Source organism: Sorex fumeus, unplaced genomic scaffold (assembly GCF_029834395.1).
Source record: "Sorex fumeus unplaced genomic scaffold, SorFum_2.1 ptg000048l, whole genome shotgun sequence".
Taxonomy (NCBI): Eukaryota; Metazoa; Chordata; class Mammalia; order Eulipotyphla; family Soricidae; genus Sorex; species Sorex fumeus.
The window spans coordinates 4,554,778-4,579,332 of NW_026606105.1; the positions used below are offsets into that span (position 1 = coordinate 4,554,778).

At 50.5% G+C, this 24,555-nt stretch overlaps 1 protein-coding gene across 1 annotated transcript; it reads left to right on the forward strand.

Annotated features, from left to right (window-relative positions):
- The first annotated feature begins 1,416 nt into the window (after positions 1 to 1,416).
- KEL (Kell metallo-endopeptidase (Kell blood group)) lies at positions 1,417 to 24,057 on the forward strand. The gene is made up of 19 exons (XM_056124041.1): positions 1,417 to 1,488; positions 1,703 to 1,790; positions 1,967 to 2,108; positions 2,380 to 2,544; positions 4,185 to 4,309; positions 4,582 to 4,728; positions 8,172 to 8,234; positions 8,321 to 8,509; positions 8,730 to 8,878; positions 10,501 to 10,630; positions 19,612 to 19,722; positions 20,761 to 20,859; positions 21,126 to 21,203; positions 21,759 to 21,862; positions 21,968 to 22,066; positions 22,212 to 22,279; positions 22,451 to 22,620; positions 22,958 to 23,053; positions 23,896 to 24,057. Exons 2-19 carry the CDS (start codon positions 1,767 to 1,769, stop codon positions 24,055 to 24,057), a joined length of 2,121 nt encoding a protein of 706 aa, XP_055980016.1. The 5' UTR covers positions 1,417 to 1,488; positions 1,703 to 1,766.
- Positions 24,058 to 24,555: the final 498 nt, after the last annotated feature.

The window sequence follows — 24,555 nt, forward strand, 5'->3', positions numbered from 1 at the left end:
ACACCCCAGAGACCTTCCCATCAGTAGCCTGTGTCATTAATTGTATCCATGAGAGGTTGTCCCTGTGTCTCGAGGGGCCAGGCCTACTTCACCACTTCTACATTTCCAAATTTGTCAGGCAAAAAACTAGCCATGGGGGCTCTTGTCTTTTATCTAATCTATCCAGATCCCCAGCTCCAGGCCAGCCTCTGCCAGATAACCTTCTGCAGGACTTGAGTGTCTTTTTGGCCAAGCACAAATCCTGCCTATTCTTCTCAGGACACACTCCCTGGCACAGAATCACACAGACACGGCCTTCGTTCCACTTCCCTCCAGCCTTGGGGAACCAGAGCTTAGAGGCACAGCGCATGGTGGAGGAACCGGGAGCACTCTCTGGTGGTCACAAGTGCACTTTTCCTGGGAAGACAACAGAGGCAAAATGCCTGCTCTCGGGAAGGTGCTCACTGAACGTCTAGGGGAGAACGCAGTGTGGTGTGGGGAGGGTAGGAGCTAGCATGGGAGACTCGTTCCTCCAGAGCCTTGTGCCGCCTCTCAGGTGCTGGGGAAAGAAAGGGGAAGAGTGTGTCCTCACTAGGAAGAAAGAAAGAGAGATCGGGGGAGAGAGAGAGAGTCAGAGACAGAGACAGAGACAGAGAGACAGAGACAGAGAGACAGAGAGAGAGACAGAGAAACAGAGAGTCAGACAGAGAGACATAGACAGAGACAGAAAGACAGAGACAGAGATATAGAGACATGGAGACAGAGAGACAGAGACACAGAGACAGAGACAGAGAAACATAGAGACACGGAGACAGTGACAGAGAGACAGAGAAACAGAGACACGGAGACAAAGACAGAGAGACAGAGACAGAGAGACAGAGAACCAGGACTTGGCCCTCTTTTCCTTTCCTGCATCCCCAAGCAGCAGGGGAATGCAGACAAGTTCCTCTTTTTCCAGATAATAATTACCCGCCTGACACTGGGGGCAGAGGAGGGTCGTAATGTTTGGAAGAGCAGGTTGGCTCGTTGGCTTTTTCCATGCTCTTCTGGGACCAGGACACACCCGGGACCTCTGGGGTAGGTATCTACGGGGAAGGTGGCAACGGATGCAAAAACCACAGATGCAACAGAGTCCAGTCATAGAAGAAAGGAGAGAAGAATGTTCCAGAAATAAAAGAATGTTCATGAGCAGGAGCAGAGGCTGGGCAAAGAGGAGCCACCTCAGGGCCACGGAGAAAGCCCCTTTGCGGCTGCCTCTGCCCTGAGGAGCTGCGATAAAGGAGCACCAAGGCTGCTGTCTCCCAGCTGATAAACAAGCTCCACCCCAGCCCGGACCAGTGGGGTGCGTAAGGGGGCTGGGAGGGGGTGGGGGGGCTGGCAGTGTCAAGGGCGCCTCCTCCAGGTCCCAGGCACTGGGGTGGGGGCAGGAGGGAGGCGACTTCCTGGACCCCAAACCCTGAGCAGAAGCTGGCAGGAACCGCACTCTGGGAAATGCAAGTTCCTTCCTGGGTCAGCGCCTGGGGCGGGGAGCGGGGTGGTCATCGCCTGATGCAAAGACTCTGCTTCCCCCTGGCTGGAGCAGAGGGAGCTGGAGGTGACGGGCTGGGGAGGGAAAGAGGGTGTGGAGGGATCCCCCCAAAGCTGGTTCTGCTCTCTCTGGGGCACCCACCTCGCCTCCCCTCTGCTTCTTGCCCCAGCGTCTTTCTCCTCTCTTCTCTCCCAGGCAGGAGGGTGGAGAGCGAGCCGTGAGGCCCCACGGGGCCACTGCACAGAGCCCGGAGGGTGGAATGGGAACTGCCCAGAGTCAACAGGTAAGGGAGCACCTGGGCCGGCGGTCAGTCCTAAGGTCCCCTGAATGTCCCGTGGCGGGTTCTCAGGCGCAGGGGGCCTGAGCAAGGTGGAGGATTGTCTCCAGGCAGAGGGGACAATTGTCCCCTTCTTCCCTCTCTCTCTCTCTCTCATTCCCTTCCCTCACGCCCCTGCGCAGAGGCCTGGAGAGGAGGAGCCCCCCGCTGAGCCCCGGGCCCGGTGGGCTGTCCTCAGGAGGGTACTTCTGGTCATCCTGATTCTCGGCCTGATGCTGGCTTCTTCCGTGCTGCTGGTCTACATCCTACGTGGCTGTGCTCCTAGTAAGCAAAATCCCAGCCCCCCTCACTGGGTCACAGGGCCTGGAAAACCCCACCCCCCGCCCAAAGATTAGTCCTAGACCCCCATCTGCCCGCCCCTCATCCCCCGGCTCACTGCTTCCCACCCTCCCCGTTGAATCCTACTGGCACCCAGGTTCCTAGGCAGGTTCTGACCCTGTCACCTGCCTGGGTCTCTCCTTCAGCATTCCTCAGCCTCGCCCCTGGGGGGAGCCCTGGTCTCTCTCTTCTTTCTAGCCCTGGGCTTTCCCCACAGGCCCCTGCAAGAAGCAGGTGTGCTGGGATCTCCTGGCTCGGTACCTGGCCTCGGGGAACACCAGCGCTGACCCCTGCTCCGACTTCTTCACCTATGTCTGTGGGAACGGTCACTCTGTCCAGTCCCTTGCAGAGGAGAACAAAGGCCGACTCCGGAAAATCCTGGGTAAGGGTATGCGAGTGCGAGTGCTGAGCCGAAAACCAGGTTCAGGGGCCAGAGGAGTAACTCTGTACCCCCCAGCCCTCTGCGGGGGACTCTTGGTCAAAGGCCTGGGTTGGCTTCTTGCTCCTCATGACCTGTACGTTGGCACCTTCTCCTTCCATCTCTTGCTGGCTCCTCTTCCCGTCTTCTCTTTACCTAATTCCTGTGCATCATCTTCCAGGTTTGTTCTCGGTCTTCTTCCCAGTCTTTTGCTAAATATCATCTTCACTTTCCTCTCCCTGGAATTCTTGATTTCTCTCGAATGCTGGTAATTCCCCTACCCGTCCTCCTCACCCGCTCCTGCATTGGGATTCTTCTCTGGGTCATGCTCACCCTCCAGCCTTCACACCCCCCGACCCACACTTCTCCTGTCTCCTGGTGCCCCGGTCATTGTTATCCTGAGTCTTCCTCTGGGCCTGCTCTGAAATCTGGGATCATGACTTCCAAGTTGAACGGAAGTAAGTTGGATACCAGGGCCGGGTGATTGGAGATGACGGGAAGATGACAGGGTGGTATGAGGAGGTGAGAGGTGACCAAGGGGGTTATCTGGCTGGGTGTGTGTGGAGGTATGTGGACAGACATGAGAGATAGGTGGCCAGCAAGCCCTGGAGGTAGAGAAGGGCCATGCCAGTGACCGTGACGGAGAAAAATGCTTTGATGAGTGGGGAAGTTATGGAGGAGGTGCAGAGGCCATCTGGAAGGTCGGAAGTGGGTTCCAAGCAGGAAGGGGGTTGTGGAGAAGACTTGGGGATGAGAACATACAGGATCTGAGTGTTCCCAATGTCAGAGAATGAAGAGAAGGTGCAGCTGGCTTTCCACTTCCAGCAGCAGAAATTGGGATAGATCATAGGGATAGAGTGGAGGCAGCCCTCGCTGGGCAGGGGGCCCCTTTTCCAGTTAAGCACAGGTTGTTCTGTGTTTCAGAACCACCCCATCACCCACAGTAAACACGGGTCTAAAGAACAAGAGGGAGGTGACAGGTGACTCAGATGGATGTTTCTCTGGTTTACGGTTATGTGTGTGTTTGTTTTCTGTGACCAGACAGTGAGAGGCTGGGCTGGGTTCCTTCTCCACATGTCCTGACTGACGCCCTCCCCAGAAGCGGGCCTCTCTGCAGTCCCCCTGACCCACCCCCACCCACACACACATATACCCACCCACACACACATATACCCACCCACCCACAGACACACACACATATATACACACACACCACATACACCCACACATACACACACACACACACACACACACACACACACACACACACACACTTCTCTGGGTCCCGACTTCTCATGTCTGGGTTCACCTTCCTCCTGCTCCTCCTGCCTTCTGTCTCTGCCCAATCTCTGCTTTCATAGCCAATCCCTCCCACCCCTGCCTTCTTCTTTTGCTCTTTTTTTGTATATCCTCATGTTTTCTCTACTCTCCTTCACTGTCTAGTTCCGCTGAAGCACTCCTCCTTGCTCTACCACTTTCTTCCTCCCTTTTCTCTCACCCCCCACCTCCTCTATTTCCCCAAGAGTTTCCTTTTTCTTTCCTGGAAGTTCCCTATCTCCCAACATCCACACATGTTCTTGAATATTCCCATACTTCCTCTCTAGAGAACCCCAACTCCTGGCCCCCAGGCTCTGGGGAGGAGAAAGCTGTCCGCTTCTATAACTCCTGCATGGACACCGATGCCATCGAGGCCGCAGGGGCTGGTCCCCTCAGACAAGTTATCGAGGAGGTGAGACGGTGCCGCATCTCCACCCCACACCAGTGTCCTGCCGGAACTGCTGTAAGGCATGATGTCGTTCCTAGGAGCCCCAAGTTCTAGCAGGCAACTGGCTATAACTTGCTGTGCCCTGTGAAAGCAGCCAGACCCTGGACGGGTGGCAGGAAGGAGGGAAGTGACCCCCACAGGGCTCAGAAGCCAGGAAGTCGCAAACATCCATCATAGGTGCAGGAGACACCTCAGACTTCCATTCCCTGCACCCAGCCTGTCTCTCTCCTTCCCAGCTTGGAGGCTGGCAGATCTCCGGGAACTGGACTTCCTTAGACTTTAACCGAACCCTGATACTTCTGATGAGTCAGTACAATCACTTCCCATTCTTCAGAGCTGACCTGCGCCCGCATCCTGCCCCGCCACACCGGCCTGTCATCCAGGTGAGGGTAGCCCCTGCAAGCGTGCAGTGACACCTGACCTCTACTTCCTGTCTCAGAGCAGGGGTGATGTTTCAAAGAGCACATGTCACCACATGAGGAAGGGAAAATGGTTGCTGCGAGAGCCAGGGGCACTGGATGAGATTAGACAAAGAAGCCAAGTGGCCAGTTGGGGGTGGGGGTGGGGGCCTGGGGGGCTTTCCATCTTCCTGCCACGTAACTGGCTTGACCTAAGAGCTTCTGAGTTCAAGAACCCTGATCCCTAGTATTGCCTCCCTCTTGTTTGCTTTGCATTTTTCTCAGTGGGCCCTTTCTAAACGGAGAACTAATTATGCTATTGTTTCCCTTTAATTGCCTTTGGTGACTCACCAGGTCATCTAGTTCCTTAAGTCTTTAACAAAAAATGTTGCCAAGTGGTCTGAGCCCCACACAGTTCACTGACCTCTCTCTCTGGCCCTCCCTCTCCTCCTAAAGACCCCTGTCACAATCACCCACTCATGGCGCTTCGAGGACATTCCCGAAGCTCTTTGCGTACGTGGCTGCTTTTGCCTTTTTGCGCTTTCACTTCTCAGATCCCACACTCAGTCTGAACCGTTTGCACGTTTATTTTCGGTTTTGGTGTGGGGGTCATACCTAGTCGCACTCCAGGGTCACTCAGAGGCTGTGTTCTGGGATTGCTTCCAGTGGGGTTCAGGGGACCGTGCAATGAGGAGGATTGAACCAGAAACCTCTGTGAGCAAAACATACACTCATTGAGCTTTCTCTCCATCCTACAACTTCCGCAATTTTCAAGTTTGGGGCTTGATCTTGGTTTTTTTCGAAAGCTCTTCGCTGACACCTGACAGAGATCCAGACAAGTCCTTCTGCTCTCCCTGTCTGTTAGCATTGCTCAGGGGTCAGGAAGGGGGGGTGAGGGCAGAGACACTGAAAAATAGGAGCATCTCTTCCCTTGGGCCTCCCACCTAATCAAGGCCAGCATGAAGCGGCCCAGGAGTGCATAAAATAGTTAGCAGGTGGGAGGTCTCCAGATTGGGGTGGGCAGTAAGATAGTATGATGCTGCTCATTGAGCCAATTTCCGGAAATTCCAGATTCCTAAGAGGGTAAATACACAAGCAGTGGGAGATAGACTAGCTTTAGGAATTTTAAATCAAGTGGCCTTGGGATCGGTCAAAGATGGATAAGGTGAGGAGAAGAGGAGGCTGAGCTGACCCTTGAGGCAGGTGAAGGCAGTTCTAATGACAGTCATTCAAAGGGCATAGGGCAATGCGGAGCAAGAGTCTAGAATGATCTGATTCCACCATGGAGCGCAGTGGGAAATGAAGTGAAGACTGAAGCCAGGGGATTGGACCTGAACATTTAGGCCCAAATATCCAGGCAAAGGTGATCACATGCGACTTAAAAGAGATAAATGAGTCCTTTTATATTTGATAGCTGGGCCTTGGACTTAAATTGAAGCAGCGGTCTTGGAGGTCAACCTGGAGGTGAGGTAGGATCTAGAAGCTCCGGTTTGAGATTCTGAATTAAGAAGATAATGGCAAAACTGGGAATCCCAGGCCAGGCACATATTACCAATAACCTCGTCCTCGCAGTAATGATTCATGGTGGCTCTGGAGGGCCTGTCAGAAGACTGAATGTTAAGGAAGGAAAAGGAGCCTCTGGTCTAGAGTCAGGGTGAGGAAGGAGGGTGGTGAGTGTCCTGTGGGAATGGAGAGACTATGATGAGGTTGGAGGCCTGGCAGATTAAAGGACAGTAGGGAAGGGGGTATCCTGTCACAGTGGTGAGCCACAAAGGCCAGGGGAAGGTTTCATTTTAGGGGGTAGTAGTATCATTTTTCCAGAAATTTCCAAGTTCAGAGAAGAAAGAATAAGAGACTTCATTGGGAACCTTCTAGAAATTCAGAGAAGGGTTATAAGCCCAGAAAGGCAAGAGAGACGAGGAGGGGTTGTAGGGTTGTAGATCCAGGACCTAAGAGCACGCTTTGTTCTTTAAAGTTTAGACATGAAATGTGACCAAAGGCATCAAGCAAAAGTTTTGTCAAGGTAGGGGGAAAGTCTGAGGTGCAAGGTAGTGTGAATAGGATATGGAAATTGAAGGGGAAAGGGGCCAATGTGGAAATAAATACTTTTAGGATCAAATCAAGGCAGGTTGGTAGCAGAACCAGACGAGAGAGTGAGGCAGATACCTGCCTTGCAAAGACCTAGCACTGTGGCATTGTCCTCCTTTGGTTCATCGGTTTTGCTCGAGTGGGCCCAGTAACATTGTGAGACTTGTTTTTACTGTGTTTGGCATATCAAATACAGCACAGGGAACAAAAATCTAAAATAAATAAATAAATGAATCGCTCAGTAATACATCTCCGAACCAATTAAAAAAGAATGCTGAAGTCTGGGGATCTAGAGATAGTACATCGGGTAAGTTGTTTGCCTTGCACACGGCTGACACTGGTTCAATTCTCTGCACCCTATCCGGTCCCCTGAGTCTACCAGGAGTGACCCATGAGTGCAGAACTAGGAGTAAGCCCTGAACACCACCACGTGTTGGCCCCCAAACAAAACATCAAAGTCAATGCAAAACTCTGCAGTGAACAAAATACAACATCATTGTTGATTGTGGATTTGGGAGTCGGGGGAAGGAAGGGCAGGATTACCTTTTTTAAAAGATTACCTTTTTTAAATAATGGATCAAAATTATGCTGGGAAGTTTTTGGAATGCATATCAACTTTTTAATTTTTCCAAAATGGATCAAAATTAATAGTGTGGCTTGGGGGAGGGTAAACAAATTCATGCTGGACCATGGATTTTGCTATTTTATTTCTTGCATGGGGCTGGAACGGTAACACAGTGGGTAGGGCATTTGCCTTGCATGCGGCCGATCCAGTGACTGAGTTCGATGCCTCCGCTCCTCTCGGAGAGCCCAGCAAGCTACCGAGAGTATCTTGCCCGCACGGCAAAGCCTGGCAAGCTACCCGTGACTTATTTGATATGCCAAACACAGTAACAACAAGTCCCACAATGTTACTGGGCCCGCTCAAGCAAATCAATGAAAAACGGTGCTACAGTGTGGTGCTATTTCTTGCATGAATTTTGATTTCCAAAATATATTAAGATAACTGAGGTTTGGCTCCTTTGACTGAGATGGAAACTTTAGCCCCTGTGTCTTGGACTTGGTCCCTGCACAGGAAATGGTTCCTTCTGAGTACGGACAATGGTGCTTCTCTCTCTAAGCTCCCCCAAACTGCCTGACACGACCCACCCTTTTTGAGATTTCCATGCCCGGCCAGGCTCGATCCCCACATCTCTCCCATTCTCTTTCCTCTCCATCTTTCCTGAGGCCCCTTTGTGGTCTCCTCAGCCCACCTTCACCTGGTGAAGTCCCCTTCTCCCTACTCCTGTCCTCTCCTTCCCCCACGGTCCCCACTTCTCTCCAGTCTCTCTTGTGTCCAGATAGACCAGCCAGAGTTTGACATTCCCCGTAAGGAAGAGCAGGAGCAGAAGATCTATGCGCAGGTAAGATGGTCCCAAAGCCAGAGCCCTGAGGTGAAGGGAAAGGCAGGGGTTCCCCCGCGCTGGGCCTGACTCTACCTCTGCCCCAGATCCTGCGGGAATACCTGACCTACCTCAACCGTCTGGGTGTCTTGCTGGGAGGAGACCCAGGCAAGGTACAAGAACATGCCTTCGCGTCCATCTCCATCACCTCACGGCTTTTCCAGTTTCTGAAGCCCCTGGAGCAGCCTTCGGCCCGGGGAACCCACTATCAGGAGGTCACCATTGACCAACTACAGGTGCCTGGGACTGGGCCCTGGGGCAGATGGGCATGGCAGGAGGGTCCCCTCCCACATCTCTGGTCCTCCTGGTCAGCTTTCTCATCATTCCCCTAAGACCTTCCCACTCGGAACTGTCCCACCCCATCGTGTCCACAGCTCTCCCCCATCTTCATCCTCTGGGGACCCTGGCCTACCCCTCATCCCCGCCATCAGTGTCTGTGTCCCCTCTCTCCCCAAGGTGATGGCCCCCGCCATTGATTGGCTGTCCTGCTTGAGGGCCACATTCACACCCATGTCACTGAGCTCTTCCGAGTCCGTCGTGGTCCATGACCTGGAGTACCTGAAGAACATGTCCTGGCTGGTGGAGGAGCAGCTGTCGAACAACAGGTTTGCCCCTTTGGGAAGGGGAGAGTGAGAGAACCCCGAGATCCCAGAACCTGGGAAGGGCCTCCTGGGAAGACTGAAGGGGTCCGGGGGACAAGGCTCGGGTGAGGTGAAGAGACAGGAAGTGGGAGAGGTTTTTTGGGGGAAGGGGCCAAGAGACACTGCATGGAATAAAGATTGGGGTGCAATGAGACCCAGGGATTCCTGGCTGCGAACCCAACCTGTGGAGAGCCTTTGAGAGGAAGCAGATGCTGGGAGGCGGGTCTTGATGGCGACTAAAAGGTGTGGAAGGGAGGAAGCAACTGGGAGAGGAGGAGCCAGACGAGGTGATACTGGATGTGCTGGTGTCGGGGGAAGCTGAGGATGTCTGTTGGCGGTGAGCAGGCTCTGCAGATCCCCAAACCCGAGAAGTCCAGGGGACGTATGTGTCCAGGTGGGGGCAGGGGAGGAGAAGGGTCTTGTTGGTTCTCTGCTCTCTTGGATTCCTAAAGACAGTGGCCTTCACCCTGGGGCTTTGCACAGTAGCTCAGCGGTGCTGAGATCTAGAAATTCCTTCTGAGGGAAGAAAGGTCCATTCGTATGGGCAAGAGCAGGAAGGTAGCACTGTAGCACTGTCTGCCCGTTGTTCATCTATTTGCTTGAGCGGGCACCAGTAATGTCTCCGTTGTGAGACTTGTTGTTACTGTGTTTGGCATATTGAATACGTCATGGGGAGCTTGCCAGGCTCTGCTGTGTGGGCGGGATACTCTCAGTAGCTTGCCGGGCTCTCCAAGAGGGACAGAGGAATCGAACCCAGGTCAGCCGCATGCAAGGCAAACACCCTACCCACTGTGCTATCGCTCCAGCCCCTCCCCTCTAGCCCTCCCCTTTACCTTCCTGCATAACCCTCCCCTGTAATCTTGCCCCCAAACCTTCCCACTATAGCCCTCCCCCACAAACCTACCCCTGTAACCCTCCCCTTTATCCTTTTCTATAACCCTTCCCTGTAACCTTCCCTCAGGAAGGTACAGAAAGAAATCTAGGGGCTGGAGCAATAGCACAGTGGGGAGGGCATTTGCCTTACAAGCAGCTGACCCGGGTTCAATTCCCAGCATCCCATATGGTCCCCCGAGCACCGCCAGGAGTAATACCTGAGTGCATGAGCCAGGAGTAACTCCTGTGTATTGCCGGGTATGACCCAAAAAGCAAAGAAAGAAAGAAAGAAAGAAAGAAAGAAAGAAAGAAAGAAAGAAAGAAAGAAAGAAAGAAAGAAAAACAAATCTAACCAGCCGAGTTGCCAGGGTTGAGCCAACCCAGTCAACCTGCATCCGAAAAAGGCATCCGGTAGAGAGCAGAATTTGATTGTGGCATCCACACATCCACATTCTCCCATGGCAGTCCTGTCTTCACCTGGCCCAGACCCTCCTCCCTCTTCGGCCCCAGAGGCCTGTCCTTCCATTCCAGGTCATCCCTGGTCATCCTTCTGCTCACACCAAGAAGAACGCTTTTGCACGTTCCAAGTGTCCGGCTATTCTCTCTGAATCCAGAGGAGAGCAAGACTTGCCTGGGGCCCTCAGGGGGAGAAGGGTTTTCTAGGGGCCCCCCAGAGCTTCAGGATCATATCCACAGGTGTCCTCTCTCCACAGGGACTTTCTGCAAAGCTACATGATCTTGGGGTTGGCGGGGACTCTCGCTCCAGCCCTGGACAGTCAGTTCCAGGAGGCACGCAGATCGTTGAACCAGAAGCTGCGGGAGCTCACGGAGTGGCCACCTGTGGTGAGGAGGGGCAGCGAGGGGCCCACGTCGGGGGCTGGAGGAGCAGCCCCATTTGGAGGGATACATGTCTGCATCTCGCTCCCAGAGGTGGGCACCCCAAGTGTCTGGGATTTTCCTTTTGCAGGTCAGGCCTGCAAAAGTTCACTGGAGAACAGAATGAACAGATCTGGGGCCTTTGCACGAACCTCCATGGGCTGCTCAAAGGGACTTTTGCCAAGTGTCAAAGGTCAAACATGAACCGGAAATGATCCAGACTTGCTTTCGCTCTCTCAGGACCCTTAACCTATTTGCTAAGAAATTCTGAGCTTTGTGCCTGGAGCAGCTGAGCCTAAGCTCAGGGTTCCCTAGGAGGGAGACAGGTGTGGGAGAGAGGCCTTCCCTATGTCCAGGGGGTTCTGAGGGGGCTACTCAATGCTCTTTGCCTAGAGTTCTCTGACATCCTGCGTCGGGTCCCAGGTGAGCAGTTGAGGTAGCATAAGAAGGGCCTCTTCATCCTCTGCTAACCCAAATGCACTCTGTGACCTGAGATGAACTTCCTCTAAGAGTAACCTTGAAATCTAAGAGTAACCTTGAAATCCATGCCCCCATCAAGGTGAAGGAAACTAGAACAGGGAATAACATCCCAGACTCAGCACAGTTCTCAGCTTGGGTCTTGACAAAATCATTATTGCCATGGCTGTTTTGAATAATTTGAGGACCATTCTCTGCCTTGGAGAAACTCACTGTTTTGATAACCTGAAATAGCTGTGGAATCCAGAGAAGACAATGCAAGCACAGGCATGGAATGCTCTTATGGCTCTGGGGGAGCTGACAGCGTGAGAGTCATTTTTCTGAGCCCTTTAGCCACAAAAGCTGGTTTAATCCTCACAATTCCACGTCCAACAGCCCCTGCTTTACGATGGGAAGACGGGGACATGAAAGTGGGAGACACGGGTAATGGCCATTGAGCTAGGAAGTTGGCTGAGAGTCAGCATTTGCTGTCTGCTTTGCTTGCTTTTGCCTATGTGCTTACTTGTTGTGGCCCCACAAAGCACTCTTGCTGATGGGCAAGTCCTTGATTTTTCCAAAGATTCTGTCCAGTTTTTCCATGAACTCAGTTGCTGTCAAAGATAACTCCAATATCTTTTCATTGCGTCTGATCAGTAAAACGCAGCTCCCTGTAAATCTCAGAACTACAGCCTGGTGCATTTTATGAAAGGCATAAGGTACAAATACTGAAACTCATACCTCAAGGACTGGAGCGATAGCACAGTGGTAGGGCATTTGCCTTGCACGCAGCCAACATGGCCAACCCAAGTTCAATTCCTCTGCCCCTCTCGGAGAGCCCGGTAGGCTCCTGAGAGTATCTCACCCGCACGGCAGAGCCTGGCAAGCTACCCGTGATGTATTCGATATGCCAAACACAGTAACAACAAAAGTCTCCAATGGAGATGTTACTGGGTCCACTCGAGCAAATCAATGAACAATGGGAGGACAGTGACAGTGACATAACTCAAGAAGTTAGAAAGCTAATTAATGGCCTTTCCTAATCTCTACCATATGCCTCTGCTTTATATGTTTATGTATTATACCCATATTGGGGGACCCTCCCAAGCACTGCTCAGTGCTGCACCTTGGTGCTGGAAGACAAACCAGGTCAGCCACATACATAAGCCCTAACCACTGTACTCTCCAGCTCTTATATATTTATTTGTACTCAAACTAGGACGTGTACTTCCTGATGTTTAAAATCCAAATCAGGTTTTATTAACGAGTAATTGGGTGACTTTTGGAAACCACCTTACTGAGATTTCTGGCACAATGGTACCAAGTTTGACGCATAATAATAACTAACGCACATAGAGTAACTAAAAATATGTCAGGTGTGGAGCACTGTTGATTTGTTGGTGGAGAACAGATGATTTTATTTCATCTACCTAGAACCAACACACCTGAGGTCCTGAGAAAGGGCAAGTAACTTTCCCAAGACCGTTTTCTTCAGCAGTGAAGAAAGAGGCTCCACAATAAATCTCTATGGCTCCTGCATCTCAATCTTCAACCACACAGTGTGCAGGATTGAGAAATTAGAGGGTGCTACAGAAAATGATTGGCAAATTCTTTCTGTAAAGGTCAAGAGAGTCATATTTTTGGCTTTGGAGTCCATATGTTCTGTGTTGCAATGACTCAGCGCTGCCCTGGTATGAACAAAAGCTACTGTACGGTAAGGACATGAGTGAGTGCAGCTGTGTTCCAAGAAAACTCTGGTTTAGACAATAGATCCTCTTGGAATTTCCAAGAGGGAGAGATCTGGGCGGGTTTGCATGACTAGCAGGATTTCTTTGCAGACGCTGTGACAGAAGCAGTGTCTAGAGAGAAGGGCTTTTAGCAGAGAAATGGTTATCGGTTCAGGAGGGGCAAAACTTGGTTCAATGTGTTGGATGTTGGGCAGCTGTGCGTGCTGCTCACTGGGGCATCCCTGGGTGCCCGTGAATAAAAAAGGGGCCTAGCAAGTGGATTGAGAGCAAGTTGACTCATCACAGGAGGGAAATCAGAGAGAAAAAGGAGAGCAGGCAGGGCCAGGCAGTCCCTGAAAGAATAGCACTGAGGTTCTGTCCTCCCATTGTTCATCAATTTGCTCAAGTGGGTACCAGTAACTTCTCCATTGTGAGACTTGTTGTTACTGTTTTTGGTATATCGAATACGCCTCAAGGAGCTTGCCAGGCTCTGCCATGCAGGCAGGATACACTCGGTAGCTTGCCGGGCTCTCTGAGAGGGATACAGGAATCAAACCTGGGTCGGCCGCGTGCAAGGCAAATGCCCGACTGCTGTGCTACTGCTCTGCCCAGCTGGAGAGATAGTACAGCGGGTAAGGCCTTGCATGCAGCCTACCAGTGTTCAATTCCCAGCATTCCATATGGTCCTCCAAGCACCTCCAGGACTAATTCCTAAGTGCAAAGCCAGGAGTAACCCCTGAGCATCACCAGGTGTGACCCAAAAAGCAAAAAAAAAAAAAAAAAAATTTAAAAATATATTTCCTGAAAGAATATTTAACTTTTTTCTTTGGCATAAAACGAGGGCCTATCAAACTATTTTTCTGTTTTGTGTTTTCAAAAAATGTGTTTTGAAACTGAGCAACAGGATTTCCTGAGGGATATATGGAAAGAGATGGAGAGTGGAGTTGAAGACCTCACCAAATTTTTGACCCCAGTTGAACTTGTAATGTGTTGTCCGTCCCTATTGTCATTAATTACAGGTTTCTAACCAAAGTCTCCTAGTGAATGCTAATTTATAGTGTCCTGATCCAGGAAGATTCACAAGGCTCAATCTATCACCATAATTTTAAAACATTTTTGTTTTTTCGTTTAATTACTTATTTAAATTAATTTTTATTAAGGGACCATGATTTACAGTTATTTATCATTGAGTTTCAGGTAGACAATGTTCTAATGCCAACCCCAGTCCCACGGTCATCTCCCCTCCACCACTGTCCCCAGGTTCCCTCCCAATCCCCAGTCTGTCTCCTTGACAGGCACATTTCTTAAGTTTTGTGGTTGTTGTTGGATCTCTTTCTTTCAGTGTTGCTGTCCCTGTGGTTTAGCTGTAGATATATCACATCTCAATACCAACAATGTGACTTGGGTCTATGATCATATTTTATAGATTAATATTGAGTATGCAGTCAAAGAAAATGGCTGTTAATCAAGTTTTTCTCTGATAAGAAGCTGTATCTGGAGAAGCAAAGGATTTCACTTTTGCCTGTTATATGTGAATTATTTATATTCACCCCAGTTTTTCCAGTAATTTTTAGGCTTTGTTTCAATCATCCACAATATTATCCTTTAATGTTTGATCATGGGTCTTTGGTAGTTTTATTTAGTGTCTTCCTCTAGACTTCAGGACTATGGCTAGACTTTCCTGAGCAGCAAAGGCTATCAGGTCAGGTTCCTAAGGCCCTTGCTGTTGCTCTAGGTATTTGTTAATACTAATTATCTAAATTACTTTCTGAGCACAGGCTATTTGTCAGACAATTCTCTAAGCACTTAGGATACCACAATGAACAATGAAGGGGGAGAAAAAACCCTAGTCCTGGACATTGTCTTCAAAAACTTTAATGGCAGAAGACAGACAATAAAGTAGCTAAATAAAACCAAGTTAGGTGGTAACCAACGTCATGGAGAAATGCAGGAGAGAAAGAGGGAGGGATGGCCATGTTTGTGAGGTGGGATGCTGATTACAATGTCAGTAGCACAGTCAGGGATGTTCATATCAACTTGGAGTCATGAATCATGAATCATTATTCTGCCAGCTGAGAATCTACCCCAATTTCATTCCTATCCAACATAGATTCCCCACCCCCAACCCCCCTCTAATTCACAAGGACTTGAAATCAAGATGATAGCTATAGAGTGGCCTGCATTTAGAATCTACTTCTGGTACATTTTCTGATCTTCCAGAGAAATCTAGTGAGAACTTGTGGAAGGGAGAATGCGTGCTTAGGTATGAGTTTCCTGTTCACAGCTGGTATGACCAACGTTGATAATTTAGTAAGTGTCAAATGCTCTGTTCGGAGGGAATATGGTGGTAGTTGTGGATGAATCTTGCCGTAGTGGTATTTTGTTGACTTTTAGAACTTTGAACAGACTTAATGGCCAACATTAAAAAATTAGGTGATGCGAGTTTGATTCTTCCGCCCCTCTCGGAGAGCCTGGCAAGCTACCAAGAATATCTCGCCCACACGGCAGAGCCTGGCAAGCTACCTGCGATGTATTTAATATGCCAAACACAGTAACAAGTCTCATGATGGAGATGTTACTGGGCCCGCTCGAGCAAATCGATGAACAACGGGAGGACTGTGACTGTGACTGGTATATAGTCAGATGGCTATAGTCAGATGGTCAGTCTTATTTCATTTTGTACACATGATGCTCCAGCAACTTTGGGCACTTCTTCAGTTGGCCAGAGTTAGTGACGTAGTGGGTTTGGACTGAACAAGCTCTCTTATGCATTCTCCCTCTATGCCTGGGGGTTTTGAACTTGGCTACATCTCTCAATAAAGTAGCTGTGTTTCCCCCATTTGACCCAACAACATCTGCTCCGTGATCAGTCCTTGGGTGGCGAACCTTTAAACCATAAAGATTTTTATTATTTTGACATTATTTGTCCAGGGAACCTACACTGGCCCTCAGTAGTTACACATTATTTTCTAAGTAGTCACAAAACACTTTGTTTAATGATTCATTCTAGAATCTTCTTTAGAAATTAACATTAAAGATTCCTGGCTGGCCTGTAATCTCTAAAATCTGCTTTCCCATCTACTGAAATGGGGTGCATGTTTGCTTCCCTTGGATTCCTGAAATTTTTCCTGACTTCTATCATTTCTCAAATATTTTATTCATGATTCTAGAGTTATATCAGTAACCCTTGCCCTGTGCCCTAAAATTAATCTACCAAGCTTCATTATCTTGCATTTGAAGTATTTCTTCCATCCTTTACATTTTCATAGTATATCTTACATACTTTTCCCTCTCAGTGTTTTCAGTATACATGGTATATTATATCACTGGTGTCTTTATGGATAGAAAAGATACTCATAAACCCCAGTCGGTGAATATATAACCTGCCAATCTCCATCCCCAAGGTCTGCGTTTATTTATAGACTCTGAAAGTTATTTTCCTGCTCATGGAAAATGTGATCCCGCATGAGTGTGACCAAAAGAACTCCGGTATTGCATAGGTGTGAGCACTGAATGTGTAGTTTGGGGTGGCAGCCCTACTCCCCCATAACCAATTGGACCCACCATAGCCTCAGTTGTGGGGCCCTGCAGCCACAGGCTTAGGTGGTGGGAGACGTAGAACCAGGCAAAGGCATCAGGAAGCCTCTTCAAGAACCAGTAGGTGTAGGAAGATCTGAAAGAATCTCAACACCAAATTAAGGCCTGAGCTGTGAACTTAAGATGTACCCCTGCTATAGCCCACTCTAGCAGAGACTAAAAGGCAGCCCCAAAGCCAAGGTAGCTCACGGGAGCAGAGGAATGGGCTCCAAAGGGGGGGGGGGTCACACTTGACCCAGTCCTTGCTCTTTCACCCACCTTGACTTGAAATTTATGCTTATTTTTGTGTTCGTTTTGGAACTGCAACTCACACATTATAGGAAATCATCCAATTCCATGCTAGACCCAGTGGTCTGGAAACAAGAACTCATAGAAGATAAATCATCCTAATAGGCCAGCCCTAGTGTTTGTCCAATGACCCCAGGCTTGCCTTTCTCTCTCAAGCTCCCATTCATGGAAAACCCCATGAACTCTCTCTCTCTCTCTCTCTCTCTCTCTCTCTCTCTCTCTCTCTCTCTCTGCAATCTTAAGGTGAAAGAGTGCAGTGCAGCCTAACCCCCTGCCCCATGAGGAGATCTGTGGGAGTAAATAAGTTACAGGAATGAAGTCTTGTGACTTCATCCCACTCAACCCGAATTAACATATTAGCTGGTTCTTCCAGAGACCCGGCTCACCTCCCCTGAGGCCAGCTCTGCTGTTCCTGCCCCACTGGGACAGGGTTTTCTCCGTGAACAATACCACTCCTCAGTCAGCTCCTTAAAGCTGTCCCAGAGCTCCCCAGCATCTCTCTCTCATTCTTTGTTGTTGTCATTTTCGGTTGGGTTGTTGTGTTATATTTTGTTTTGTTTTGTTTTTCAGTTTTTGGGCCATTCCCAGAAGTGCTCAGGGCTTAACTCCTGGCTCTGTGCTCAGGGATCATGGACAATGATCTTGATGATCATATGGGGTACCAGGGGTGGGACCTTAGTGCATGGAAGTCAAGAACCCCACTCATGGTACTATTTCTCCAGATCCTTTCTAAATAAAACCAAGTTAGGTGGTAATCAACATCATGAAGAAATGCAGGAGAGAAAAGGGATGTTTATCTTTGACCTCTTGATCAAGGAAATACCCCATTCACTAAGGCACTCTGACTTTTTGTCTAACAGCCTCTAACCTCTAAGACTGAAGACCACAGTCACTGTTTTAGTTCCTTTCCCAGTTTTGGCTGTCTCTTAAGTTTCTGAACTCGTATCTTTAGCTCTTTCTTTTGTCCTCTTCTCTAGCAATTAATATGTCATCTAAACTCAAACTCAATGGGATAACTTTCTTTTTATTTTTTTTTATTAGTGAAACACCATGAGGTACAGTTGTAGACTTACAAACTTTTGTGCTTGGGTTTCAGTTATACAATGATCGAGTGCCGATCCCTCCACCGGTGCCCATTCTCCACCACCAATGATCCCAGTAGCCCTCCCACCCGTCCACCCCATCACCCCCACCCACCCCGCCTTTGTGGCAGGGCATTTCCTTTTGCTCTTTCTTTCCTTTAGGGTGTTGTGGTTTGCAATAGAGGTATTGAGTGGTCATCATGTTTGGTCTATAGTCTACTTTCAGCACGTATCTCACATCCTGAGCAAATCCTCCAAACATCCTTTACTTGGTGTTTCCTTCTCTGTCTGAGCTGCTTTTTCCCCCATCATGTGCTGCCAGCTTCCAAGCCGTGGAGCAGACCTCCTGGTATTTATCTCAACTATTCTTGGGTGTTCGTCTCCCATTCTATTACTTTATATTCCCCAGATGAGTGCAGTCTTTCTATGTCTATCCCTCTCTTTTTTGCTCACTTCACGTAGCATGATACTTTCCATGTAGTTCCACTTGTATGTAAATTTTATGACTTTATCTTTTCTAACAGTTGCATAGTATTCCATTGTGTAGATGTACCAAAGTTTCTTTAACCAGTCATCTATTCTCGGGTGCTCGGGTTTTTTTTCCAAATTTTGGTTCAACAATGAACATAGAAGTGCAGATGTCATTTCGACTGTACTATTTTGCCTCTCCAGGATATATTCCCAGGAGTGGTATTGCTGGGTCATAAGGGAGCTCAATTTCTATTTTTTGAGAATCGTCCATACTGTTTCCCAAAAGGGCTGAACCAGTCGGCATTCCCACCAGCAGTGAAGGAGGGTCCCTTTCTCGCTATATCCACACCAACACCAGTTGCTTTTTTTCTTTTTTTTAAATGTTATTTATTTATTTATTTATTTGCTTTTTTGGTCGTACCAGTGATACACAGGGAAAACTCCTGGCTCTGCACTCAGGAATCACTCCTGGCAGTGCTGGGGGAATCATATGGGATGCTGGGAATCAAACCCTGGTTGGCCGCATGCAAGGCAAACACCCTACCCACTGTGCTATCTCTCCAGCCCCGCTTTTGTTCTTTTGGATGTGGGCCAGTTCCTGTGGTGTGAGATGATATCTCATTGTTGTTTTGATCTGCATCTCACTGATGATTAGAGATGAGGAGCATTTTCTCATGTGCTTTTTAGCCATTTGGGTTTTTTCTTTGAGAAAGTTTCTGTTCATTTCATCACCCCATTTTTTGATGGGGTTGGATGCTTTCTTCTTGTGGAGCTCAACCAGTGCTTTGTATATCCTTGATATCAACCCCTTATCGAAGAATGGGAAAGGATATTCACCCAATAACTTTCTTTGTCACTGCACAGGATCCTCTGATGTGATTCACAGTCCCTATTGGAGGATGGGGTCAGGAGGCAGAAGAGAGGGCAAGAGCCTTCTCCACCAATGACCGTTTTGAGCAAAGCCACATGGGAAGAAGGGTATTCATATGTGGGTTGGGTGGGGACAGGACAGCCAACACCCCTGCTAAGATGAGTCTTCTAGTCTTCTTCTTTTCAGGGGCCTTTTGGTTCTCCAGAAAAGACTTCCAAGAGCTCAGGCTTCCAAATTCAGTAGCTGGCCAGCATGCATGCTTTGCCCAATCCAGTCCCATGAAAGCAATTCAGGAGCAAAACGTCTGGTCCTCTGGGCTGAGCGGCAACAGTCTCATGTACATCCTCCAAAGGAATAATCAAATGATGCAAACCCACTATGGAGATGGAGCTCTGTAACCAGGTGATGGGCCAGAAAGAAGCGGGGAGGGAGACACTCATTCTGGCTTTGTCGTTGCAGCCTGAAAGCCCTCGATGGATGGAGTGTGTGGAGAAAACAGGAACCTTCTTTCAGTCCACCCTGGCGGCTTTGTTCCTGCGTGAGGCCTTCAGTCCCAGCACCAGAAGTGCGGTATGTGAGGGGGCTTCCCTGGCCCACTGCCCTCTGCCTCTTCCCACCCAACCCATCTCTTCCTAATTCTCATTTGCTTTGCCTTTCCCATGGGTCTGCATGGTCAGGGAATCAGGCATACAGAGAGAGAGAGAGAAAGAGAGACAGAGACAGAGACAGAGACAGAGAGATAGAGAGACAGAGAGACAGAGATAGAGTCAGAGACAGAGACAGAGACAGAGAGAGGAAAGAGAGAGAGAGAGAGAGAGAGAGAGAGAGAGAGAGAGAATGTGTGCTCATGCCAAGAAGGTACCAGTCACCTCACTGTCCCACTCTTGCATTTCTTCAACCACAAAATCAGAGTTGAACTCCCTCACTCCCTCTAAGGCAACTCTATCCTTTTCTCACAACAGATGAGAAACAGTGTGAGAAAGGAATGTTATAATCTTGAGAGATGCAAATAAATAACTACAAAATGCCTTTTTGGGGGTTCTTTGTTTTGGGGTGACACCCAGTGACGCCCAGGGGTCACTCTACTCTGCACTCAGAAATTACTTTTGGTGGTGCTCAGGGGACCATATGGGATGCTGGGAATCAAACGTGGATTGGCTGCGTGCAAGGCAAGCGCCCAACCCACCGTCCTATTGCTCCAGCCCTCCTGTACTTATAACTCTTGTTGTCAGCACTGGCCAAGAATCACTCTGCTTCTGAGCATCACCTGAAGGGGAGCTTGGACTTGGGATTAAGGCATTTGCCCCATCTCTGGGCAGAGAAGGGGCTGAGGGGCACATTGTACTCTGATTCTGAGAGCCTCACTTAGCTGAGATCCAGGCCAAAACACCCCATGGGAAGGAACTCCTGGGCCACCCCTTTTTCTCTGTGCCAACACCTCCTCTCTACCTGCACGGACCTCACGCCCTGGAGGCTTTGGGGTCCCAGAAAACTTTCCATGTTCTCTTCCCCCGTTCCTGTTGCCTCTCCTTCTCTGCTCCAGACCCCTGACACGAGCTGGTTCTGAATTCTGATCCAGTCTCTGCTCCCGCATCTCACCCCTGCCAGGCCATGGAACTATTCAGTGCCATCAAGGAGGCCCTTGTCACCCGACTGAAGAGGCTCCACTGGATGGATGACAGAACCCGGAAAGAAGCTCAGGACAGGGTGAGGCCAGAAGGGAGGGACAGGGAGGGGATGTGGCAGCTGGTATCAAGTCCTGGATGCACGGGGGAGGGGGGGGGTGGGGATGGAGGGTGAGGAGGAAATCCCAACAGCTGGAGGAGACATTGAAAGGCACTAGGGACATACCTCTCTGTGGTTCTGGGAGCTGAGGGCCACAGAAAAGGCTGAGATAGGGCAAGGCACAGGAGCGAACCCTCCCTTTTGCTCAGGGGAGCGAGGAGCCTTCTACCTCGTGCCTCTCTCCTCAGGTCGCCCAGCTGCGTGTGAAGATGGGGCCCTTTGACTGGGCCCTGAAGCCGACGCTGGTCGGAGAGGACTCTCAGGACGTGGGTCCCTGCTGGGGCATTGCCCTTAGTGTGCAGCCTCTCCTGCCTGGTCCTGCTGAAAGGGGGCGGGCCCCCTTCCCTTGGTCGACCCTCGCTCACCTGCCCCTTTCTTGCTCTGGTGCAGGCTGGGCTTCTGAGGGCTGCTGGCTTCAGGCTGCAATGCTAGACGAGAGTGTGTGCTCAGAGCCACCTGCCTTCTTGACTCTTGTCTGAGTGTGTGTCCGAGGGCTTGTGTATTCGAGAGCTCATGTGTCTGAGTGTGTGAAGCCCGTCTGACCTACGGGTGGTGGTGTTTGTGCTGGCTCGCACTTCATTGGTGTGTGTGTGTGTGTGTGTGTGTGTTTGTGCTCTCATGTGTGTGCATGCATACATGTATGTGCATGTGTGTATATGCATGCATGTGTGTGCATGTGTGTGTGTTCATATGTGCGCGTGTGTGCATATGTGTGCGTGTGTGTGCATGTGTGTGTGTGTGTGTGTGTGTGGCTGCGGGGGATGTCCCACGGGCATGTCTATTGTCCAAGTGTGTCCGAGCCCCTTTCTGCTTCCTTCCAGATCCAACTCGGACCCAGCTTCCTGCAGTCCGTCCTCAGCTGTGTCCGATCTCTCCGAGCTAGGAACATCCGGAGCTCTACCCAGCCACCATCCTCCCAGCCCAGGTCAGAGAGGGATGCCAACCTCCCAACGGCCCCGTAAGCCTGCCAGGAAGGGCATCCGGGGCTCCCACGGGGAGGGCCTCTATTGACCTGCGCTCCTCTCCACAGCCCCTGGGAGGTCAGTGCTTACTACTCAGTACCTGAGCATGTGGTGGTCTTCCCGGCTGGACTCCTGCAACCCCCCTTCTTCCACCCTGGCTACCCCAGGTAGGGGTTGTGCTGTGAGGGCAGGCGGGGGGTGTCCAAGAGCACTGCTCTTGGACAGATGCTACTGCGGAGGGGTCTCTCTTGTGTTGGAGACTGGGGGTGCTGGCCTGGCAGGATAGGGGGTGACACACCCTGGTCTCCCTAGAGCTGTGAACTTCGGTGCTGCCGGAAGCATCATGGCCCGTGAGCTCTTGCGCATCTTCGACCAGCTCTGTGGGTAACAGCGGGCCAGTGGGAGGGGCCCGTGGGCACTCAGGAAGGGAGAGGGGGGTTACTGAGGGGCTCCATGAGGAGGGCCCACTGCTAGGAATACCCAAAGTGATAATACCCCCTGCCCTCAACCTTTACCACGTCTCACCACTTTCCCTTGCCCCCTTTCCACAGTGCTCCCTGGAGGCTGTCCAGCCTGTGATTCTCGTGCCCTGGAGGGGGCGCTCCTGTGCCTGGAGCATCACTATGCGGCCCTTTCTCCACCTGGCGGAAGTCCCTTCATCAGCTCCCACACACTACTGGAAAGTGCCGCGGATCTGGGGGGGCTGGTCACTGCACTTCAGGTGACTCACCTCCCAGTGGCTGGGATCAGCTGTACCTGCAGAATGGACATGCTACCCCTAATTCTGCCTCTTGCCTCCCCTACTCTATACATGGTCACCGAGCTTTTGGCCCTATGCGCCCCTCCTGGGCATGTAGGGGACTCTGCACAGACTCTCTCTCTCTCTCTCTCTCTCTGGGGTCTCCCTCCATAGTGTTTTGGCAAGTTTGCTTTGCCGGGTTTAGACTCTTCTGCCTATGCCCAGGAGATGGAGCCATGACCTGGGTTGAGGGGGGTATTGGATGCCCAAGTGGCCATGACCATGGACCTAATGGGACCACTCTCTGTCCCACATCCAGGCGTACAACAAGAGGCTCTTAGGGCACCGCGGGGAGACTACCCTGCCTGAAATGGACCTCAGACCCCACCAACTCTTCTTTCAAAGCTACGCCCAGGTAGGAAGCTCTACCTCACACCTCAGCATGCTCTAGGCACCTTTCCTCATGACCTACCACCTTCGGCCGTGGAAACTCTTTCATAACACTCCATCTTACCTGGCCTTTCACAATACTACTAAGTCTTCTGTTAAAAAAAAAATCTCCCCCAAAGCCCTCCCAAGGATGAGCCCAACTTGATTCTTCCCTCTCACTCTTTCCTAGTACAGAGCCTCCCAAATGAGCCTTCTCAGACCATCCACAGACCATAGGCTACCTCAGAGACCTCCCCCCTGTGGGTGATCCCCACTTGTTTTAACAGTTCCCTTCTAGGACCACCCCCTTGCTCCACAGTCACTTCCCCTAATTCCACACCCTACTTCCAGACCCCTCACAGAGAGTTTTTTTGGGTAGAGGTGGCTTTGGGTTATACCTAGTGATGCTCAGAGGTTACTCCTGGCACTCTGCACTCAAGAATTACTCCTGACAGTGCTCAGGGGACCATATGAGATGCTGGGCATCAAACCCAGGTAGATGGTGTGCAAGGCACAAAGCCTACCCACTGTACTATCACTCCGTCCCCCTCACAGAGAGGTCTCACGGGCTTTACCTTTCACTCACTCACATCCACTGTGCTGACATGGCCCATCCCCTCGACCCGACGCCCACTGGGCCATAAATGATCTACCAACGGCAAACACGCCTCTCTCTCGACGTGGCCTTTGAGCCCTCCCTGTCCTGCGCTCATTCTTGTCGGCTGTCCCTGTCCCTGCCTAGTCCCCAGGTCTGCCTGTCCAACTACCCCAGTCTGTGTGGGGCGTCTGCTAATCTCCTTACTTGTGGGGACCCTTCTTTGTCCCCAGATGATGTGTAGGCAACTCAGTGACCAGGATGCTCGAGAGAAGCATAGCCCTCCCATCCTTCGAGTCCATGGATCCCTGAGCAACACCCGGGCCTTCTCCAAATATTTCCACTGCCCTCGCAGTGCCCCTCTGAACCCCTCCAACCGTTGTCAACTCTGGTAACTGGGTCGCCAAAGAGATCTATGGACAACAATCCACATCACCCAGCTCCATCCAGGGGACTAAACAGGGCCCACATCTCCCTCTTGTCTGCTCCAAAAAAAAATAAGAACAAGAACTTGGCTTCTGTCTCTGGATGACTCTTTTCTCCTGTGTACTGGGCTTAGAAGTCAGAGAAGACCAGAGGAAATGTCCCCAGTAGGGGCCCCTTGTAGGAGAAAAGGAAAGGGCCCAGGGCTGGTGAGCTGGTGGGTCTAAAGGTCGGTGGACTGAAGGCTGGGTGATTAGAGATAGCAGACAAAAGGGCTTTGGTCAAGCTTGAAAGCTGCCCCCTATTGTCTTCAGGACTTTATTGCTATTATTTTTATTTTGCTGCCTCCACCCTCAAAGCCAGGGACCGTGTTGGAGAGACAAGGGTGAGGGGCTGGTGTGTCTCGCCTCAAGGTCTGGAATGGCACAAGTGGGGTGGCGATTGGACACTGCAGATGGGCAGATTCAGGA

Coding starts and splice junctions, on each gene's coding strand:
- KEL (XM_056124041.1), top strand. CDS start 1,767: ATGGGAACTGCCCAGAGTCAACAG. Junction 22,280..22,450: donor GCGCATCTTCGACCAGCTCT/GTGGGTAACAGC, acceptor CCCTTTCCACAG/TGCTCCCTGGAGGCTGTCCA. Junction 22,621..22,957: donor GGCTGGTCACTGCACTTCAG/GTGACTCACCTC, acceptor TCCCACATCCAG/GCGTACAACAAGAGGCTCTT.